Source organism: Lepidochelys olivacea (assembly GCF_965140295.1).
Source record: "Lepidochelys olivacea isolate rLepOli2 genome assembly, chromosome: 2".
Classification (NCBI taxonomy): Eukaryota; Metazoa; Chordata; order Testudines; family Cheloniidae; genus Lepidochelys; species Lepidochelys olivacea.
In genome coordinates this window covers 10,124,602-10,144,137 of record NC_140412.1, presented here as the reverse complement: position 1 = coordinate 10,144,137, position 19,536 = coordinate 10,124,602, and the positions used below count along the sequence as shown (strand labels likewise).

General features: G+C 41.0%; 1 protein-coding gene across 10 annotated transcripts in view; it reads right to left on the bottom strand.

Annotated features, from left to right (window-relative positions):
- The window catches only part of PTK2 (protein tyrosine kinase 2), a 384,113-nt gene that overhangs the window by 1,564 nt on the left and 363,013 nt on the right, over positions 1–19,536 (bottom strand). For all 10 annotated transcript variants that reach the window (XM_084620432.1, XM_084620429.1, XM_084620430.1 and 7 more), the window contains 5 exons: positions 16,602–16,664; positions 13,017–13,056; positions 12,376–12,482; positions 6,517–6,672; positions 5,731–5,811 (listed from right to left, as the gene is read on the bottom strand). In XM_084620432.1, coding sequence (XP_084476558.1) covers positions 5,731–5,811; positions 6,517–6,672; positions 12,376–12,482; positions 13,017–13,056; positions 16,602–16,664 — 447 coding nt within the window. The remainder of the gene's footprint in view (positions 1–5,730; positions 5,812–6,516; positions 6,673–12,375; positions 12,483–13,016; positions 13,057–16,601; positions 16,665–19,536) is intronic.

Sequence of the window (19,536 nt, the reverse complement as noted above, 5' to 3'; positions counted from 1 at the left end):
GTTATTACTACTTCAAGCCATGAGCTGCAGCAACACCCCTAGTTCCAGCACCTATGGTCACATAGATCAGATTCCTAAATCTGTTTCCAGGTTCCTAAATCATCCTCTCTCAGGCCTTTTTCTTAAAATTATCTTAACACTGATTATCTAAGCAATAATAAAATACAATAAATACGAAGGTGTAAGCTACAGATATTTTAACAAACCACACAGCAGGTGAAGTAAACATTTGGAAGGGGAGAGTCACTAAGCATCTCTCATACTCTAAGAATCATATTCTTCTACCATTCTCATTGACCCCTGTTCATTCAGATTTTGCAGGCACAGACACAATGACCTGGGAAAAAATTTAACCCTGACTCACTTGTGCTCTTGTAGAATGAGCCCTCACTCCATGAGGGGGAAGAATGTTAGCTTATAGCAGAGTAAGATACAGTGCGAGATCTATTTAGAGATTCTCTGAGAAGATATATCTTGACTTTGAACTCTTTCCACTACAGCTATAAACAATCTGGGAGATTTTCTGATTGTTTTTGTCCTTTGCAGGCAAAAGGCTAAGGCTTGTCGCGTGTTGGGGGAATGACATCCACTTTCTTTTTCAGATGCATGTGGTTTTGGAAAAAAACACAGGTAAGTGAATTGACTGTTCGTGTGAAATTTTGAAACTACTTTGTGGATGAACTTAGGATGTAAATGCTATGACTTTGTTTCTATGGAATATGGTGTAAGGTGGATTGTCATCAGTACTCTGAGACACCTTCCTGGCTGAGGTGATGGCTACCAGGAACAGAACTTTCAAGGATAGAAGAGACATGGATTCTGCCTTTCTCCTGTGTCAGGAGATCGGAAAAGGACTGAATTTTGATCGGCGACTGAGAGGACATGTGTAGGGGACTCAGAAACTAGAACTGTCTGGGTAAGTTGGGGGTGATGAGAATGACTCATTTAAGAAGGAGAGCATAATAGATTCATAGATATTAAGGTCAGAAGGGATCATTATGATCATCTAGTCCGATCTCCTGCACAACGCAGGCCACAGAATCTCACCCACCCACTCCTCCGAAAAACCTCTCACCTATGTCTGAGCTACTGAAGTCCTCAAATCGTGGTTTAAAGACTTCAAGGAGCAGAGAATCCTCCAGCAAGTGACCCATGCCCCATGCTACAGAGGAAGGTGAAAAACCTCCAGGGCCTCTTCCAATCTGCTCTGGAGGAAAATTCCTTCCCGACCCCAAATATGGTGATCAGCTAAACCCTGAGCATATGGGCAAGATTCACCAGCCAGATACCCAGGAAAAGAATTTTCTGTAGTAACTCAGATCCCACCCCACCTAACATCTTATCATAGGCCATTGGGCCTATTTACCATGAATATTTAAAGATCAATTAATTGCCAAAATCATGTTATCCCATCATACCATCTCCTCCATAAACTTATCAAGTCTAATCTTAAAGCCAGATAGGTCTTTTGCCCCCACTGCTTCCCTTGGAAGGCTATTCCAAAACTTCACTCCTCTGATGGTTAGAAACCTTCATCTAATTTCAAGTCTAAACTTCCCGATGACCAGTTTATTGCCATTTGTTCTTGGGTCCACATTGGTACTGAGCTTAAATAATTCCTCTCCCTCCATGGTATTTATCCCTCTGATATATTTATAGAGAGAAATCATATCTCCCCTCAACCTTCTTTTGGTTAGGCTAAACAAGCCAAGCTCCTTGAGTCTCCTTTCATAAGACAGGTTTTCCATTCCTCGGATCATCCTAGTAGCCCTTCTCTGTACCTGTTCCAGTTTGAATTCATCCTTCTTAAACATGGGAGACCAGAACTGCACACAGTATTCCAGGTGAGGTCTCACCAGTGCCTTGTATAACGGTACTAACACCTCCTTATCTCTACTGGAAATACCTCACCTGATGCATCCCAAGACCACATTAGCTTGTCACCTGCCTGTCCAAGGTGTGTCTGACTGAAGAATAGGTTGTTCTGAGCCAACCTTGAATGCAGCGAAGGCATAGCGTTGTGTGGTCGGTCATCTAAGTGCAAGCTGCCGTGTGTCCCAGAAGCTGAAGCCCGTTCCTTATAGCAGTCCAAGGACTCCCCTGAATTGTCCATACCAAATCTGACAAAGTTACGAACATATCTAAGAGACTAAAAACCCTCAGTCAATGATTCCAAAGAAGCCCCTATAAACTGAATCTTCTTCAGGGGGTTAACATGGATTTCCTTATATTGAGCTGAAGACCCGACTCTTGGAAAAGAGCAAGGGCTGTCTGGGTAGAAGACAGAACTGCTTTGTAAGAATGGCTCTTGAGTAGCCAGTCGTCAAGGTACAGGAAGACTAGGATGTCCTCCTGTTGGAGGTAAGCAGCCGCTATTGCCAGGGCTTTGGAGAACAACCTTGGGGCACAGGATAAACTGAAATGAAATACTCTGTATTGGAAATGATCCTCACCTACAGTGAATTGTAGATATTTCCTGTGGGAACGGCGCGTATCGTTATATGGAAATAGGCATCTTGTAGGTCGAGGGCCGAAAACCAATCCCCCTTCTCCAGTGAAGGAAATATCGCTGCCAGAGTCACCATACTGAACTTCTGAGGCTTTACAAACTTGTTTGGATGTCTTAGATTTAAGATCAGCTTCCACCCTCCATCCTTCTTTGGTCTGAGGAAATACTTCAAGTAAAACCTCTTGACCCTGTGAGGGGGAGGGACTGGCTCTATTGCTACTAACAGGAGAAGACAGTTCATCTCCTGTCTTAATATAAACCCCATGAGGAATTGAAGAGAGGCAGTGCTGTAAAATGGACAGTATAGCTCGATGTTATGACTTCTGTGACCCACCTATCTGTAGTAGCCCATCTCCAGGAATGCTGGAAATAGGAAATGTGGTCCCTAAAGGGAGCGTGGTGGGCAAATTGGTGCAGCTGTAGAACCAGACTCATCTGAACCCTCGACTGGCCCATCAAAATTGCTGCTTCGAACATTGTTGTGTGGTTGTGGAGGGTCGGTGGGCATCCCTCTTCCTCTGAAACTTATGTATTTTCCTGTGGGATTTGGTGGATCTATGGAATCCAGAGAACTGAGCAGGATGCAGCCTCTGGGCAGTTCGTGACCTAAATGGTCCCATATTTGTAGGTGTATATATGCCCAAGGAACGTAAAGTGGCTCTAGCGTCCTGCAGTGTATGGAAGGACTCATCTGTGGTCTCCAAGAAAAGCTTATGACCAACGAAGGGGAAGTCTTCAATGGTGTTCTGTACTTCTTCCTGAAATCCCAAAAGCTGGAGCCATGATGGCTTGTGCATAACTACTGTTGTGGAGATGGATCTGGCAGCAGTGTCCAAAACATCCAGGTATGCTTGAAGAAAGGTCCTGGCCAATAATTGGCCATCTGAAATGAAGGACTGGAATTGCTCTCTATGTGCCTATGTCAGGTGTTCAATAAAGACCATCAATCTATTCTAGTCTGTGAAACTATTTGGCATCTGATAGTTTGCGATCCTGAATTGCAGGGTTGCTGATGAACAGGACTTCCGTCCAAATAAATCCAGTCTCTTTCGGTCCTTGTCATGTGGAGCAGACCTGGAGAAGCGTTGCCTGCCCTGCTTGTTTACTGCATCCACTACTATAGAGTTATGTGGAGGGTGGGAGAATAAGAAATCAGAGTCCTTAGGGGGAATATAATACTTATCTGCCCTTTTACACGTTGGTGGAATAGTAGCAGTTGTTTGCTACACAGCCTTTGCTGGATCCAAAAGAGCTTTGCTGATGGGTAATGCCGCCCTGGAGTGTGCTCCTGACTGTGGTATATCCAACAGCTTGAGTAGTGAATCCCTGACCTCTTCGAGTGGAATTTGAAGAATGTCAACTATCCTCTTTATAAGATCTTGAACTTGCTGAAAATCACCAGCCATGGAAGGTGGTGTAGGCACAACAGCTTCATCTGGAGACAAGGATGAGATCGGCATTTGATAGGTGGCCTCTTTATCCACCCTGGCCTCCTGTTCCTCAAATGTCTCCTCCTGTGTGGTTGGGGAGGAGAAGACTGAGCAACCCTAGCCTCCCTTTGAGACGGTACTGGTGGTCTGGAGAATTGTTGTTGGTAAGAAGTCCAGGGATCCCAGTATCGCCACCAGAGAGGGAGCCCATACAGGAGTGGGGGTGGCATGCAGAGTTGGTTCCATCACCTTTGATGGCAGTTGCGATCTTCCCTGTGACTGTCAAAGAATGAGTTCTTGACAGGATATGTTGGGGAACACTAGATTGAAAGAAGAAACCAACTGGAAGTCCCCTTAATGCTCCTCAACATCGTTCAGTGGAGGAGCCCACGTAGAAAGGAGTGGACAGTCCTGCAGTTCTGAGGGATGGTATCAGTCTTGAGACTGTGGTCTTGGTACCAAAAGATGCTCGATACCCATGTGGAGTGGGGATTCTGGCACATCCATTATGGACAGGTCTCTCACATATCTGCACTCTTGCAGTATTGAGTAGGGACTTGGTACTGACATGGTAGCCAAAGATGATGGTACCATGAATGGCAGGTGTACTGATGTAGGTGTCAATGGAGTTTGGCAGTGTTGCTTGCTCAGTACCGATGGTGGTGAATGGACAGGTGCCAACAGTGGGACTGAGTCTGACAGTACCAGATCAGGGTGTTTATGCTTGCCCTCCTTGACCCTGGATAGAGGGTACAGAAGCCCTTTTGGAGCCATGTCTCTCTCTCAAGCTCCAGGGCTTTCCAGCTCTGCTGGCCTCGGAGGAGGAGTTCTTCAAGTCAACAGTACCAAGCTGAGAGGTCGAAGCTTTGAAGGCTATAGATTTTACATGGGATTTGGGCTTTTTTGGAGTAGGCTCCTTGAGATGAGAGTCCATACGTCTCTTTTTGGAAGCCATCTAAGAAGCCCCCAATGACCTCGTGTTCTTAGGAGAAGCCTGTGCCAAGGTCACTGGATCTGTGCAGAGACAGATGTACACGGGGCAGGTCCCCTAACCTGATTCAGATGCTGATCAAAGTGAGTGCTCCATCAATAACAATCTGAGCTTAATCTCCCTGTTCTTCCTTGTCCTTGACTTGAGAGCTGGCAGAAATTGCACTTTTGGGAGACATGGGACTCCCCCAATCAACCATAGCTCACAGATATGGCCTCTTGGCATGAGAGGGACCGTCTGAAGCCTAGCAACCCAGTCATTCCCTGCCAAGATGACAAGGCTCTCCAAGGAAAAAAGAGAGGAGAAGAAAAAACAAAGTATTCTCTCACTACTAACACCTACTAAGTAATTATAACTACTATTAACAACCATACTAACAAAACTTAACGAACATCTATAAGAAGAATATGAAATAACCGAGGCACGCTCAAGGTGAGCACATTCGAGCTCTGTCTCCGGCCAAGGCAGCAGAGACAGAGCTGAGGGTGGTTTGCCTGCACATCCCTATATAGCCTTGGTGTCCTGCACGAGGAGGCATAGGGCACAAGTGGAGGCCAAACAGGCACTGTTAGCAGAAAAATTTCCAATTTAGGGCTCAAGGCACATGTGCATCTGAAATGGAGCACTCATGAGAACATTACTTGAAGAAGAAATGTGTCAGTATGTGAATAAATTAAAAGGATCTAGTATTTTAATATTTATAAAAGCTCATGATACAATACATGTCCCAATAATTATCCTAGTTGAAAATGACTTGACACTTAATGTACTGAATCGTATATGAGCAAATCCTTACATACCTCTCGGTGAGTGCTTGCAGGGAGCACTGGAATGGTCTCATCTACTGTTGCCAGTAAAGTTCGTAGTGCCAAACCAACTTCCTAATAAATTAAAAACAAAAATAAAAAAATCGAAGTGACATTGTAACAGGACAGAGTGCAGCACAACAATGTTCCAATACTTTCCGATTCGATTATGCCCTTTCAGCACTATTTTATTTCCTTCATCTTAGGTACATCATTTATGTCCTTACATCTCTTAACCAAACACCTATTACATCTTTAAAAATTATTGTGGATGTCAAAGGATTTCGGTCGAGAATTTCAAAAGCTCTCAGTATTGACCTAACTGCTTTGACCACTGACCAAAATGAGAGGAGAGCAATGCTGCTAAGCAGTTTTGAAAATTCCACCCTGAATTTTTTGCTTCCATAAAATGGAAAAATGGCTTAACCAGAGAAAACACATATACACAGCAAACTGACAGTGGCTGAAGTTTGTCAAAAGGTCGATTTAAAAAAAATCCACTTTTTCTTTGTAAAAAGTAAAGAAATTGCTGCAGACCACATTCAATTCTTCATGATCATAGACAGTCTTGCGTCGATTACTGATGGTAATGATTTTTCAATATCCTTCGAAGCACCCCTGTCCTGATAATGTAAATAATGCATGCACAGACTCAGACAGGTATGTTTCTGCTCACAAGCTTTCCAGTGTTACGCAGTTGTTCTATTTTTTGCACTGACAACTACGGTGCCAGTCAGGACAGAAATAAAAGAATGATTGAAGAAAATGGCATCTTCTTACCTTCACCATGGGCACATACTCCTCTGGAGGGGCAGGCTGGATTTTACTGGACATTTCTATTACAGCTTTCACCAGTCCAGTTACATTCTCATACACCTTGTCATTGGAACGATCCAAGTTGGCAGTGGGGGGAGGGCTGATTTCCTGTGGCTGAAGCTAAGAGCAAAAAAAGATGCTGTTTTTCCTCTCTTTCCCCAAGAGATGGTGCTAGATTACTTCACAAACTCAATAGAACTCCAGGATGTCATTTGCTGATTTAAGAAAGATCCTTCCCTCCACACCCCCTGAAAATGTACCCAAGGTTCTTTTTGATTAAGCATTGCTGTCAAATCTGAAGGTATTTAAGTCTAATTATTTTTCGACTGAGTTTGGTTAGTGAAATGAAGTTGAAGGAATTTTACACCATGAATTCTTTGAAGAGCTCCCCTTATGACTCGCTAAACAGAACAAGCAGCATTGAGAGAATCTGGGAATGAGAAGTACCGAAAAATATTTACAGCATGTTTAAAATTCCTTAGAGGTTCTCAACTGCAGAGATTGTTCCCTCTGAAATTTTGCAAGAATTCACCTTCAAGGCAGGAATGAATTTCATGGTGCAAGTTTTAGGGAGCAAATTGTTCAACCTGACCACTTGGTTTTCAGACCCCTCATTTTCTCAGCAAAAACTTAGATCATATTTATTTTGATACAGGAACTGGTAATTCACACATTTACCTGCATGGTCAAAAATACAGTTTTTCCTGAAAGATAAAGAACTTGACTCTTCACTGCCTTGCACCTCATGAAGTCATTTACACCTGTGCAAATAGATGGGGCACACTGCCAAATCATAATTCTTTGCTTTACACCCACTTTTTACTTAGTCTGCCTGGGTGCAAATAATAACACAAAGCTCAAGACAATGGAGTATCAGAGCCCAAATTTTCAGACAACTGTTTCGATCCCCATGTCAAGGATAAGTTGTTAGCAACATATGCAGCAGCAAAGAGGAAGAGTACTGCAGTGTATATTACCAAACATTTTGTTAGTGGAATCCACATGGAACATGAAGGAAAATGAAAATGTATTTATTTTACATGCTCAGGATTAAAGCACTGCCAATGCAGCTAAGACTCAACCTTTTAAAATATTTTCTCTCTGGTAGATCAGAGAAATACCAGGCTATATCCTGCAATCCTTAACTCAAGCAAAACTCCCATAGATCCCCAGCTAGGCTAAAGCAGAATCTAAGCAAGACTGAGGTGATCCTGATAGGAAGAGGAACAGACTTCGAAATACTTGGCACCTCTGTAAAAACCCCCACTCTCAACAGCATCTGCCCTTAGATTGTAAAGCTAGTCCACAACCTTGAAGTTTTTTTAGATACCTCAATGGTACTGGATGACCAGTACCATTTTGTAGCAAAAAACGTCCACTTCCATCTGCAACTGAGTAGTATTCTGCTCTGTTGGACAGAGACCTGGTCACAGGGATCCAAGCATTTGAGACTTCCAGGTTTGATTATGACAACCCACTATATCTAGGAATGAAGCCACAGACCCTGAAAAAGCTCTAACTGGTATAAAACAGAGCACTCCATCAAGTGTATCAACACAGCTCATTGAGGAGACACATTACCCCAGAGCTCTGCTCTCTACACAGGCTCTCCAGGGAATAGAGTGCAGTTCAATGGTTCTATCCTGCTATTCAAAGCCCTCCATGAAACTGACCCCAGCTACCTAGATTGCCACTCCTTCTGTAACCATGGCAGCTTGATTCCACAGGAAGCACGAGGCTCATGACAGTAGGTGGAGGAGGACTGTTCATAGGAGCTCGGCTCACACTAGGGACCTTAGTCCCTGAAAAGAAAAACGACTATGGCCCTCACCACTTCCAAAGTAAAATGCAAAACTCATTTCCTTGCTTAGCTTTCCCTCAATAATTCTCATGCCCATTCACACACAAATGTAAAAAAGCAAACAAAAAGCTATTTAAGCTTAAGTCTACAGAGTGGAAAGAAAAAAAAACAAACCCTAATTTGTATTTTTAAATACCTGGGAAGCACTCACATACTACAGTGATGAGGCCATAGAAATGCCTAGGCACTTTGCCTGAGTAAGGAATCCAGGATTTAGCACAGAGTAATCCAGTTTTGTTGCATTCCGCTATGTAGGTGCTGATAGAAAATACAAGGATAAAGCATCCATCTCTTACATTGATGGGAAAATCAATATTGTTATTGGTTATGCTGGTGGTGCAAGGCTGTGTGGATTCTAATACATTTCAGTGACACTGTAGTAGAAATTAAACACTTAAATCATCTCTATTGTCAAGTCACATGCAAAACCATTTGTGAATAGCACGCACACGCCACGAACACACACACTCTGTGCTTACCCTCCATGGCTATTGTTGAGCAGAATATGTGGGAAGGTTAAAGAAATTTACCAAAGGAAGGGAAAAAAAGAAAAACAATATTAATAAAATGCAGCAGGAAAAACCCCAACAAAACAAGTGCAGTAACTAGAGATCAGTTAAAAAAAAGCCTGCAACAAAAATGCATTCATAACAATTTTGGCTGGCTCATGTTAGCTATTGGTCCATTTGTTATGGAAGCATAATGTCTGAGCAATCTTCTTAGCACCCCAGCACAGGAAATGAAGTTATTTGCCATGCACTCATGCTTACATTTTACAAAATAAATGGGGAAGAGGACATGCAAAGCTTGACAGGAACAAACCAATCTGGCAAATAGCAAAGTGGTAAATGGAGTTAGGGGTCTTTTTCATAGTAGGAAAGCGTACCAGGTGAAGTGCTGGTATTTTTTAACATGGCTAATAATCCATTGCTTGATAGCTCAGGCAGAGGTTGCATAATTCTTGCTTGAAGATTTGTTTTTGAAGTCCTCATAGTGGGAAATATTTAGTCATCTAACTGTACTGCTCTTGTTCATGAAGATTCTTGGTTAAGACTGTGGTTACAAACTACTGAGAGACCATTTTGGACTGATTACACACAACCCATTTGATTCCTTTGGCTGGGTCTTGGAATCACAGAATAAGGGTATCTGTAATTCTTGATACTTAATTTTTTTCTCTTTGCTGTTTCTATAGCCAACACCAACACTGTTCCACCGCAAACTAAACAGCCAGGGTTATCTTCACATGGTTGGCTGACTTCCCCTGAACAAGTAACTGTATACTGTACATTTTTTTGATGCCTCTCTTTCCACAGGCTCCAGGGATTAAGAACCTCAAGTCTTGTCATTTTTACTTGTATTCTGGCATTATGGAAAAGGGAGTTAGGAATTTAAAAGTTCAACCAGCACAATTTGCAAGAGACTCACTTCTTTATCATATTTTTATGCACTAATGACCCCAGGAAAATCATCTTTTTAACTTGGAAGACTTTGACAAAGCCATGTTGTATTCAAATACAAGCCTCCCAAAAGAAGGTAAGAGAAACCAGTTTCAGGAAAAACAGACTCTCAATGCAGAAAATTAACACGAAACTATTTTTCTTCTGAAAAGAAACCCATAACTCTAGCCACTGAGAGTCTGTGCATCTTTTATTAAATCTAACGTCGCCAATTACCTTTGCATTGTAGTTTTTGTCTGGCCCAGGTGTCAAAGGCATATTTTTTCTGCAAATGTTTTTAACGTGCATCAAATGTTAGTATTTATAAGGGAATTTTAGACAGAAAAGCCGAATTTAGTAACACATCTGTTATTGCTTTTTACATTTTCTGAGGTTTGGCAACTTGAAAAGCACTGGCATCATTTTATAATAAACAATCTAGCTCTAAGTGGCCAGTTCTGTTCATTTATGCTGATTCTGAAGCATTCAGATAATCTCAGAACAAAAAACAGAGAGAAAGAACCTTGTGGAAATAGTCCATTTTTGCTAAGCGTACGACTTCGATGGTTTGTTTTGTATTTCCCAGCTGGGGATGAACTGGGTTTCCATATTTTTTTTAAAACTATAAAACAGATATCACTAACCATACCAGCGATGTCCACCTCTGCAAGGGAATCCAGGTCTTCATTGCAGACTTGGGAAGGCTAGGATTGGATAACTGAGAGTTTCTCTTTTCCCTTGAGGCATGTTTGTAAAACTTCACTTCAGTTGTCCTTGCTTTATATCATCATTTATTTGTATTATGGCAGCACATAACTTATATGGCTTTGTGGGAGCTTATGTTGGACAGTGCAAGTTTAGCAGTGCTATAATATCTTCTTCACCTTTTTCCTCTCAGGATATTGTTGGAGCACAAAAAAATCACCTCTGTGGCCACTCTTGATGGCATCAGCTGAGAAAGTGGAGGCAGGGGAGGGAATGCTGTTGCCTAAGGATTCTGGGTCAGTAATATTACAACAGGAGAAATCGAATTTTCATGGTGCCATATTTTACTCCAGAGATGAAATGAAAGGATGTCAGGAATAAAACACCGCACTGCATAAAGTTTGTTTCACTGTTACAGTATCACCGACCCAGAGTTCTCAGGCAGCATCATATATTGCCCCTGAAAAACTGCTCCCACTGAGAACAGCTCCAGCCTCTTCCACTTCAGGAGGCAAAGAGGCCACTTGAGTTTCAACTTCCTGATAATTTGCAAGGCAAACAAATCCCCAAAAGCAGTGAACAGACATGTTTAAAGGTGACCTGTATGTTAAGAAACAAATCCCATTTACGTCAGCCCCTGGAAAAGGGGCACTTAGCACATGCAGCTTTTTTGTGCTTTAGGCCAAACTGCAGCATCCACTCCACTGGGATGCTCCAGAGCGCAGAGTTTTGCGGTGTGACAGCCACCATGGAATCCCGCTTGGGGGATGAAGGGATCAGGTGATTGTTTAGTATATGGAGCAGTTCTGTAGTTTCTTATGTTGCTATTTCATCTCTATTAGAGATGAAACAGTGAACAAGAAAATCTTCTAAAAAACACATAATATACTTAAATGCACCATTTACTGGGCCCTTCCCCACAGCCCCCTATCAGGGCTCTAGGGCAGTGGTTCTCAAAGCTGGTCTGCCGCTTTTTTCAGGGAAAGCCCCTGGCGGGCCAGGCCGGTTTGGTTACCTGCCGCGTCCGCAGGTTCGGTCGATCGCGGCTCCCACTGGCCACGGTTCGCCACCTCAGGGCAATGGGGGCTGCAATGGGAAGTGGCGTGGGCCGAGGGATGGGCTGTGGGAGCTGCGATCGGCCGAACCTGCGGACACGGCAGGTAAACAAAGCGGAGTGGCCCACCAGGGGCTTTCCCTGAACAAGCGGCGGACCGGATTGAGAACCACTGCTCTAGGGCAGCTGTGACATTGCAGCAAGAAGCATGCTGGAACATCACAGCAGAGAGGGGGACAAGAAAAGAAGTCGAGTGTCCCACGCATCCTAATGAGCAGAGACATGCACCACAGTGCCTAGGACACCTAACCACTATGTAAATAATCATATGATTACTGAAATAAGTAGAATTGTGGTTATGCTATTTGCTTTCCACCAATTAACATCACTCTGATAAGCTGGGAGAATGGGCAGTGAGAATGGTCTCTTGTACCCCACATATCAGTTGCTCTTCAAGCTGGAAGTAACGGCCAAATGAAATTCCAACTAAGCACAACGGCAGGTGAAGGGAGATGGATGGGGGAGGGAGAGTATTATTTTCAGGAATTCTTGTTCCAAACAAGGTCCGACTGGAAGGAGATGCAAAACCACAGTAGCAAACAGCGAGTGTGAATATGTCCCATGACAACGTATTCAGTTACAAGCTTCAATTTTGTTTTCACTTTCAGCATCAGCTCACACATTAGTAACTGCTGATGGTTCTTTTTTTGGTGCATAATGAGCAATTAGCTAAAACATACTTCATTTGACACTGAGCAATGTACCTTCACTCCTTCATTGTAGCTGTCCACAGGGCTGTTGAGACTGGCAAGACTACCCAAATGGCTGGGGGCTCCAGGACGAGGTGGTTTCTTTGGCGGAGCTGCATGATCTAGTTAACAACATATTTTGCACACCTTACAAAAGGACTAAATTTATTATATTGACTTTATAACATTTTGGGAAGGTATTCAGCACATTGAATAAGCTTGTTCTATTTCCATTTATGAAAACTCCATCTGCCAAACTATGCTTCTTATCTTTATTTCAGCTAAAGGAAGTCAGAGACTAAAAGATCCCACAGTCTTTTTTCAAGCCTTGAAACAATGAAGATAACAACATGAACATTTTAATAAAGCTCAAAAATCTCAGCCACAAATTTGAAAATTCTGTGGCCAAAAGTTTGGCATTTAAATTAAATCAGCCAGGACTCCTCCCAAAACAATCAATAGATGTTGTGAGTGCTTACCACTTCTGAAAATCATGCCAAACTGTATTTAGATGCCTAACCTCAGGGTATCCAATACTGGCCTAGATTATTATTTACTACTGTGGCAATTAATGCAATTTCTGAGATGAGAAGAAATGCATCAAAGATCAGGAACTTGAGTGTTCATGCTGATTATATAGTAAATGTATGGCTCACCTGGTTTACCCACAGGCTGATATATGTGTTGGTTACCAGCCTGTAAAAGAAAATTTAAGTTTAGTATTCTAGTTATTACAATTACGGTGTTTATAACTCAGGATCCTCATCTGAAAGATTTGTTGTTGTAAGCTTAGCCATTAGAGTTATCCAATTTCTTTAAGATTTCCAGTCACAGACATTCCAAAAGTATTTCCCCTGCTCCCCCCGCATTACTTTAAGGTATCACGAGACACATATTGCTTCCAACTACAATTTCAGATAACATTACTTAGGATAAAAACGTTCATTCATCTTGTGTTCTGCTGCTCACAACCACACTGGCCTTTATCTGTATTACTAATAGTTTGTCCTTGCAAGGCTGATACTGGCATTAGTCAAATAGGATGGCACATTTACCATATTTAGTTCTCTATCCAAAGATAATTTTTAAATAAGTTGTGGCTGTTAAGAGAAAAAATTGTAGCAGAACAATTAGAAGACTGCATGCCTAGGGTCTTTTCTATTGCTATAGTTTAAATCAGATTAAGCAGACTTTTAGAAATTCACAGTAAAAACAGAATAAATAAAAGATAGTCTACTTATTAATTTGGAAATTCTTTATATTGGATTGAAATGAGTTGCCTTGCTAATTATATTTACACAGCTTACTGTCAAGTCAGAGGGAAATCTGTTTAGTCAGAACAGAACAAATGCTGTATATGAGACTTGCATTTGCCTTCTTGAAAAACAACAATCTAAATACACTCATGTTTTATGAAAGAGCTTCTGCAGATTGGGGTTTCTTTTGCAAATTAAAAATGTTGACATAGCTACAGTTCTCAGTAAGCACAGCAATAAAACATCTCAACAGGACATTTATTTATTAAGTGAAAACTATTCTGAAACAGGCTGTATATCTATACGGTAAAAAGACTGGAAAGAGATTTAAAGTCTCAATTGCATTAAATCTAAGGGAGCTGCATTTTCAACACTTTAAAAAGAACTAATTCTGAGAACTGAGGGTTCACCTAAACTTGTGCAAAGACACGTGAGTTCTTGCACAAACTCACCATTAGCTATGGATGAATCCAGTATAAATCACTGCATAGAGTGCTAATTAATTCACATGCCCAAATTAGCTGTTACTAGTGTAACCTCAGCAATCAAACTTGATTTTGGGGTGTGTGTTAGAGAACATTTGTGCTTGCAAATCTCTCTCTTAGGTACTCACATGGCCCACATTACTGTAGTAACTGAGCACCTCAGAATCTTTAAAGTATTTATACTTTCATCACCCTGGTGAGGTAGGGAACTATTACCCCCATTTTGGAGACGGGGACTGAGGAACAGAGACATTAAAGGACTTGCCTAGGGTTGCACAGGAAGTCTGTGGCAGAGCAGAGAATTGAACCTGGGATTCCCGAGTTCCAGGCTAGTGCCCCAGCGAATGGATCATCCTTCCATTAGCAAAGCTAACAGGATAAGCAGCTCTAGAGACAGCAATGCAGTATTTATCCAAAAGAAGTTTTGTCAGGTCTGCCTTATACCAGCTGCCTTATAAAAGCTCAATTTAACCAAATCAGAGGTTGCAACATTCGCAGAAATGAATTTTATGGTATTAAAATTAAAGGCAGAGATGGCAGTGACAGCTATAGTTAAAGTTGTCTAACACTTTCCATTATAAGACCCTGTTTCCAGCTGCTTAAAACTTGGCCAGATTTTAACCATGTGGTCTGAAAATTTCCATGCTGGGTCTCTGCCTCATATTTGCAGAAGTACCGAACATTCATAACTGCAAGTGAAGCCCACTGGAGTTGCGTTCTAAGTATTCTGAAAAATCAAGCTCTAGCCGTCTCAAGCTGAGCACCAAAAATTAGTAGACACTTTTAGCTTTTATCATTTTGTGCTTCAGCTCCCCCTGCTGTAAAATGGGGATAATTTCCCCACCTCATCTCATCTGGGAATGCAGGGCTGTGTAGTTTGAGTTTTACATATAGTGCATTTCTCATTTAGGGCACAAGCAGACATCCTGGGATCAAGCAGCCATGGGAAGCAAAATTTATTAAAGGGGATGGGGGAACTGAACTTCGGTGTCCACACATTGTGGGTGAGTGCTCTAACCACTAGGCTAAAAATTACAAGGAACCATCTCTCCCACCACCTCCCACTGGGGCTTAAGTGTGTGCTAGGTGACCTGGTGCCTAAACTGAGGCTGCTGTGCACATGTCAAGTGGCAGATCTTTAGATGCAATGGGCACTTTACCAGCAGAAATTTAGGTGTCTACAGAGATAGGCAGCAGCTGGGCAGGGGTTTTGAGGATCTAAATTTTGGATTTAGGTACCTGAAGTGGCAGTTAGGTGTCTTAATCCCTTTGTGGATCTGTCTCAAAGTCCCTCTCCCCTATAATATTTAAGTTATGAATGAGCACAATAAAATCTCAGAGTTTTGAACCACACACTTCATTTGGAACTGGAATCAGGCAGCAGCAGACACACCAAAAAAAAAAAAAAGCAAATACTGTACAGTAATTACATTACTGTGTTAAATGTAAACTAAAAAAAATAAAGGGAAAGTTAAAATTTTTTTGACAAGGTAAGGAAACTGTTTCTGTGCTTGTTTCATTGAAATTAAAATGGTTAAAAGCAGCATTTTTTCCCCCTGAATAGTAAAGTTTCAAACCTGTATTAAGTCAATGTTCAAAAGTTATAAACTTTTGAAAGAACCACTGCAATATTTTGTTCAGTTATCAACCACCTCCATATCCAAGGTGTTTGTAACTCTGAGATTCTACTGTATTTAACAATTTGGATTTTACAAGAGCAGCTCAAACTAATGAGAAAGGCGAATTAAAAAAATATGAATTTAGAGAAACACTGATGAAGGCAATCACTAGAGAAAAGTTACGTCAACCAGTCCAATGAAACCATTAACACACACACATACACACACTGCACAACCACCTACTTTCAATTTCTGTGGTACAGAGACGACAAAGGAAGTGAAACTATTTGAGACCCTTTTTTTTTTTTTTTAAACACAAAAGACATGACTTAAGTCAGTGAGTGAGAATATATCATAGCTGCAGCTGTTGTCTGGCAGTAAATGAATGAATATTGGATCTGCCCCATTTGTTTTCTAGTAGCTCATTTACCCCCAGAGAGATTGTTGTTGTTGCATTACTCAAGACTTATATTACTTATGAGAAAGCTCTTCAGTTACTTAAACATCCGCATAGGTAATTTAATCTTGCTTCCTGTTGACAGAAATCTAAGCAAAACTATCCCTATTTTTAAATAAAAGCCTTGGCTAATCATCCCATGTACACTGTAAAATAATCAGAGTGTATTTGCTAAAACATTCAGGCATTTGTTTCAACAGCAGCACCAAGAAAAAGAACCCCAAACAGTTGTGTGAACAAATTTGCTGTTGCTGCCATTCCCGTAGAAGCTAAGCCTCTGGAAACTTTTAGACCCACGTAATAATAATGGAAACATTTAGCAAACTTTAACTCCCCTCCCATAATCAGGGCAATGTGCAGTGTGTTCTACAGAGACCTAGAGAAAGAGTTGATAGCTGAAAAGATACCACACATACATACTTACCGGGCCCTGGAGGCTCCCGTCCTCTCGGTCTATGCTGCCTCTGGAGAGCCGCACATCAGGTTTCTAGAGGAATGAACAATGTGGTTTTGTATTTTGTTTATAAGAGCATTATAAATTCAAACAGCCTAGGATTCAATTCATCCTAAAGGCAAGAAAGTACCATCAAAAAATTTACACTTTGACAAATAGAGATGTGATTTCATTCCATTCCATTCTTCACATCCCCAGTTCCTGTAACATGCTCTTGCAAGTACAGATACTGAAACTATCAGTAGCTTCTAAAGAACTGTTTTTCAGCTACCCGTTTTCTGCTAGCACATAAAAATGCTTTATATAAATATTGATAGTACCATTTCCCCAACACAACATTGGAAAACCTGCATTTTAATTCTCTCAGAGGCAGCAAAGTCGTTTGTTATTGTATTTTCTTCCTAACAGCAAAAATTTCAACCACAGGATGAGAAATGCTGCGCATTAATTCCTGTTTCCTGCTTGAGAAAGGCTTATATGTACTTGGCTCCATCTCCAAGCCTGCAAATGGGGCCAATTACTGGAGCTCCTTAAACACTGCATTTAAGATACAGAAAGCTAATAAAGAAGACTGGTTTCGATACCCTTCTGCTGATAGAAGAAGCAATAAACAAATTTACCTTTTATTAGAGTTAAAAACAGTACATGGAGGGCTCTTTTTAAATGGTACAAAAGCTTTAGGGAAAAGACTTTTTTTTTAAACTTAATTTATCACTCCCTTCCTCACACACCCAGGTATCCACTGTACTTATACTTCTGAGACAAATAAACATTTAGAAAGACCAACAGATAGGCAGTCCTGAAACAATGGCTATGGTTGATCCCAAGACCACAAGGTCAGCTCCGTTAGGAAATTCCTCTGATGTCATGGATAGACCAACAAAGAATGAAAGAAGATCTGTCTTCTACCTCCCTCAGCTAGGAATGTGTATGGAGGAGTCCATTTTCCACTGCACATAATGCCTACTAACTCCAGTGAAAATTACATGGAAATACAGTGGAGACTTTTCTTATTTAAATAAATGCAGACTACAAAATGCTGGATTTCCACTAAAGTTATGTCATGTAGGGCTGTAAATCGTTTTGGGGTCAAACTTTTTAGAGGACAAAAATTCTGTGATTTTCATTTAAAACTACCCAGTCTCTATTCTCTGCTTATGAATGAAAATATGGGAGTGCTGTGCCCTGGATTACTCATGGTTAGGTATATCTTGCTAAATGTTCCAGAAAAAAATTGAAAAAATTGAAAAAAATTTGTGCTATACTACAAAAACACACCTAGTATCAGTCTTTAGGAATAGTCACCATTTGTTGGCAGCCAGTAAGAAGAGCCTGAGCTGTGGTACAGTCATACTGTCAGCATTCACTCAGGCTTTCACAGACTATTTGTATTAAGGTAGCGCTTAAAGGCCACAGCTGAGACCAAGACCCCTTTGTGCTAGGCACTGTACGACTACATAGAAAGAGACAGTCCCTGCCTCAGCGAGATCTTACATTTTAAATAGACAAGACAGACAAAAGGTGGGAGAAAGGCAGTATTATTATTCTTATTTTACAGATGGAAAACTGAGGCAGAGAGAGATTGTGTGACTTGCTCAAGGTCACCGTGGGAGTCTGTGGAAAAGCTTGCAACTGAACCTAGATCTCTTGAATCTCAAGCCATTGCCTTAACCACAAGAGCACACATCCTTTCTGACAAAAGATTCTTTTTTTGCTAGCTATGTAGGTGTCCAGTATACATATAAATATGCATCTTACATAAACCATGTAATGTTTTTCATTATATTTTAAACTAAACAACACAAAAATTATCTTCTCTATCTTAGTAAATGAATGTAACCAAAGAGCTTTACATTACTATTGGATTTGGAGCTAGTGTTCAGAAATTGTCTTTGTTTCATATATATTTACATTGCAAATGCTCTTGGGCAAAGCGAAAAAAAATCTCAGTCACTAAAACACTGGATTGGGCAATGATTTTTAAGTTTCTGTGAATTTACTTATTCTTCCAGGAAAGTGCCTAATAGTAGCATTCTCTCAGATAATGGTGAAATATTCTGTGTTTTTGAAGCAAAGGCAGAAGCATAATTACATACACTACACCTGATAGAATAAAATACAACTTTTGGTGGCATTAAATAGATACAGAGAAAGGGAAAACTGATGGAACGATAGTACTTCTATTTTCTCAGCTTCAAAATACAGGCAGGGAAAAAAATCACTCTTTTTTGATTAAAAAGAACAGGAGGACTTGTGGCACCTTAGAGACTAACAAATTTATTTGAGCATAAGCTTTCGTGAGCTACAGCTCACTTCATCGGAAAGCTTATGCTCACGAAAGCTTATGCTCAAATAAATTTGTTAGTCTCTAAGGTGCCACAAGTACTCCTTTTCTTTTTGCGAATACAGACTAACACGGCTGCTACTCTGAAACCTGTATTTTTTGATTGTGCCTGGTTTTTAATATTCTGTAACTTTGCCCTTTAAATGCCAGGATCACACAACAGTGCTGTCTGACTACTATATAAAGAACAGAAATCATTTAACACAGGTACTCTAGACAGTTAAAAAGAAACTGTAGAAAACTGCCTGAGGAAAAGAAAGTCTCCACATGTCCCAACATAAATCTAGACTTTTCACACATTCAGTGCCCACTGAAATCAAAATAAAGACTCCCATGACTGAATGGGCTTTGGATCAGACCTTTAATGAGCAATTCACTTATGTTGTAAAAACATTTCAATTTTAATCATCTTTAGGGATTCTCTTCCTTTTGGGCTTTGCCAAAATCCATATTGCTGCAGTTCCTTCTATATTTACTCCCTTCTCCACTTTTGCCTATCTTGGTGCATCTGTGGCCGCCCCCGTAACAGTAGTATCTTAGTGGCTAATGAAGACCAAAGAA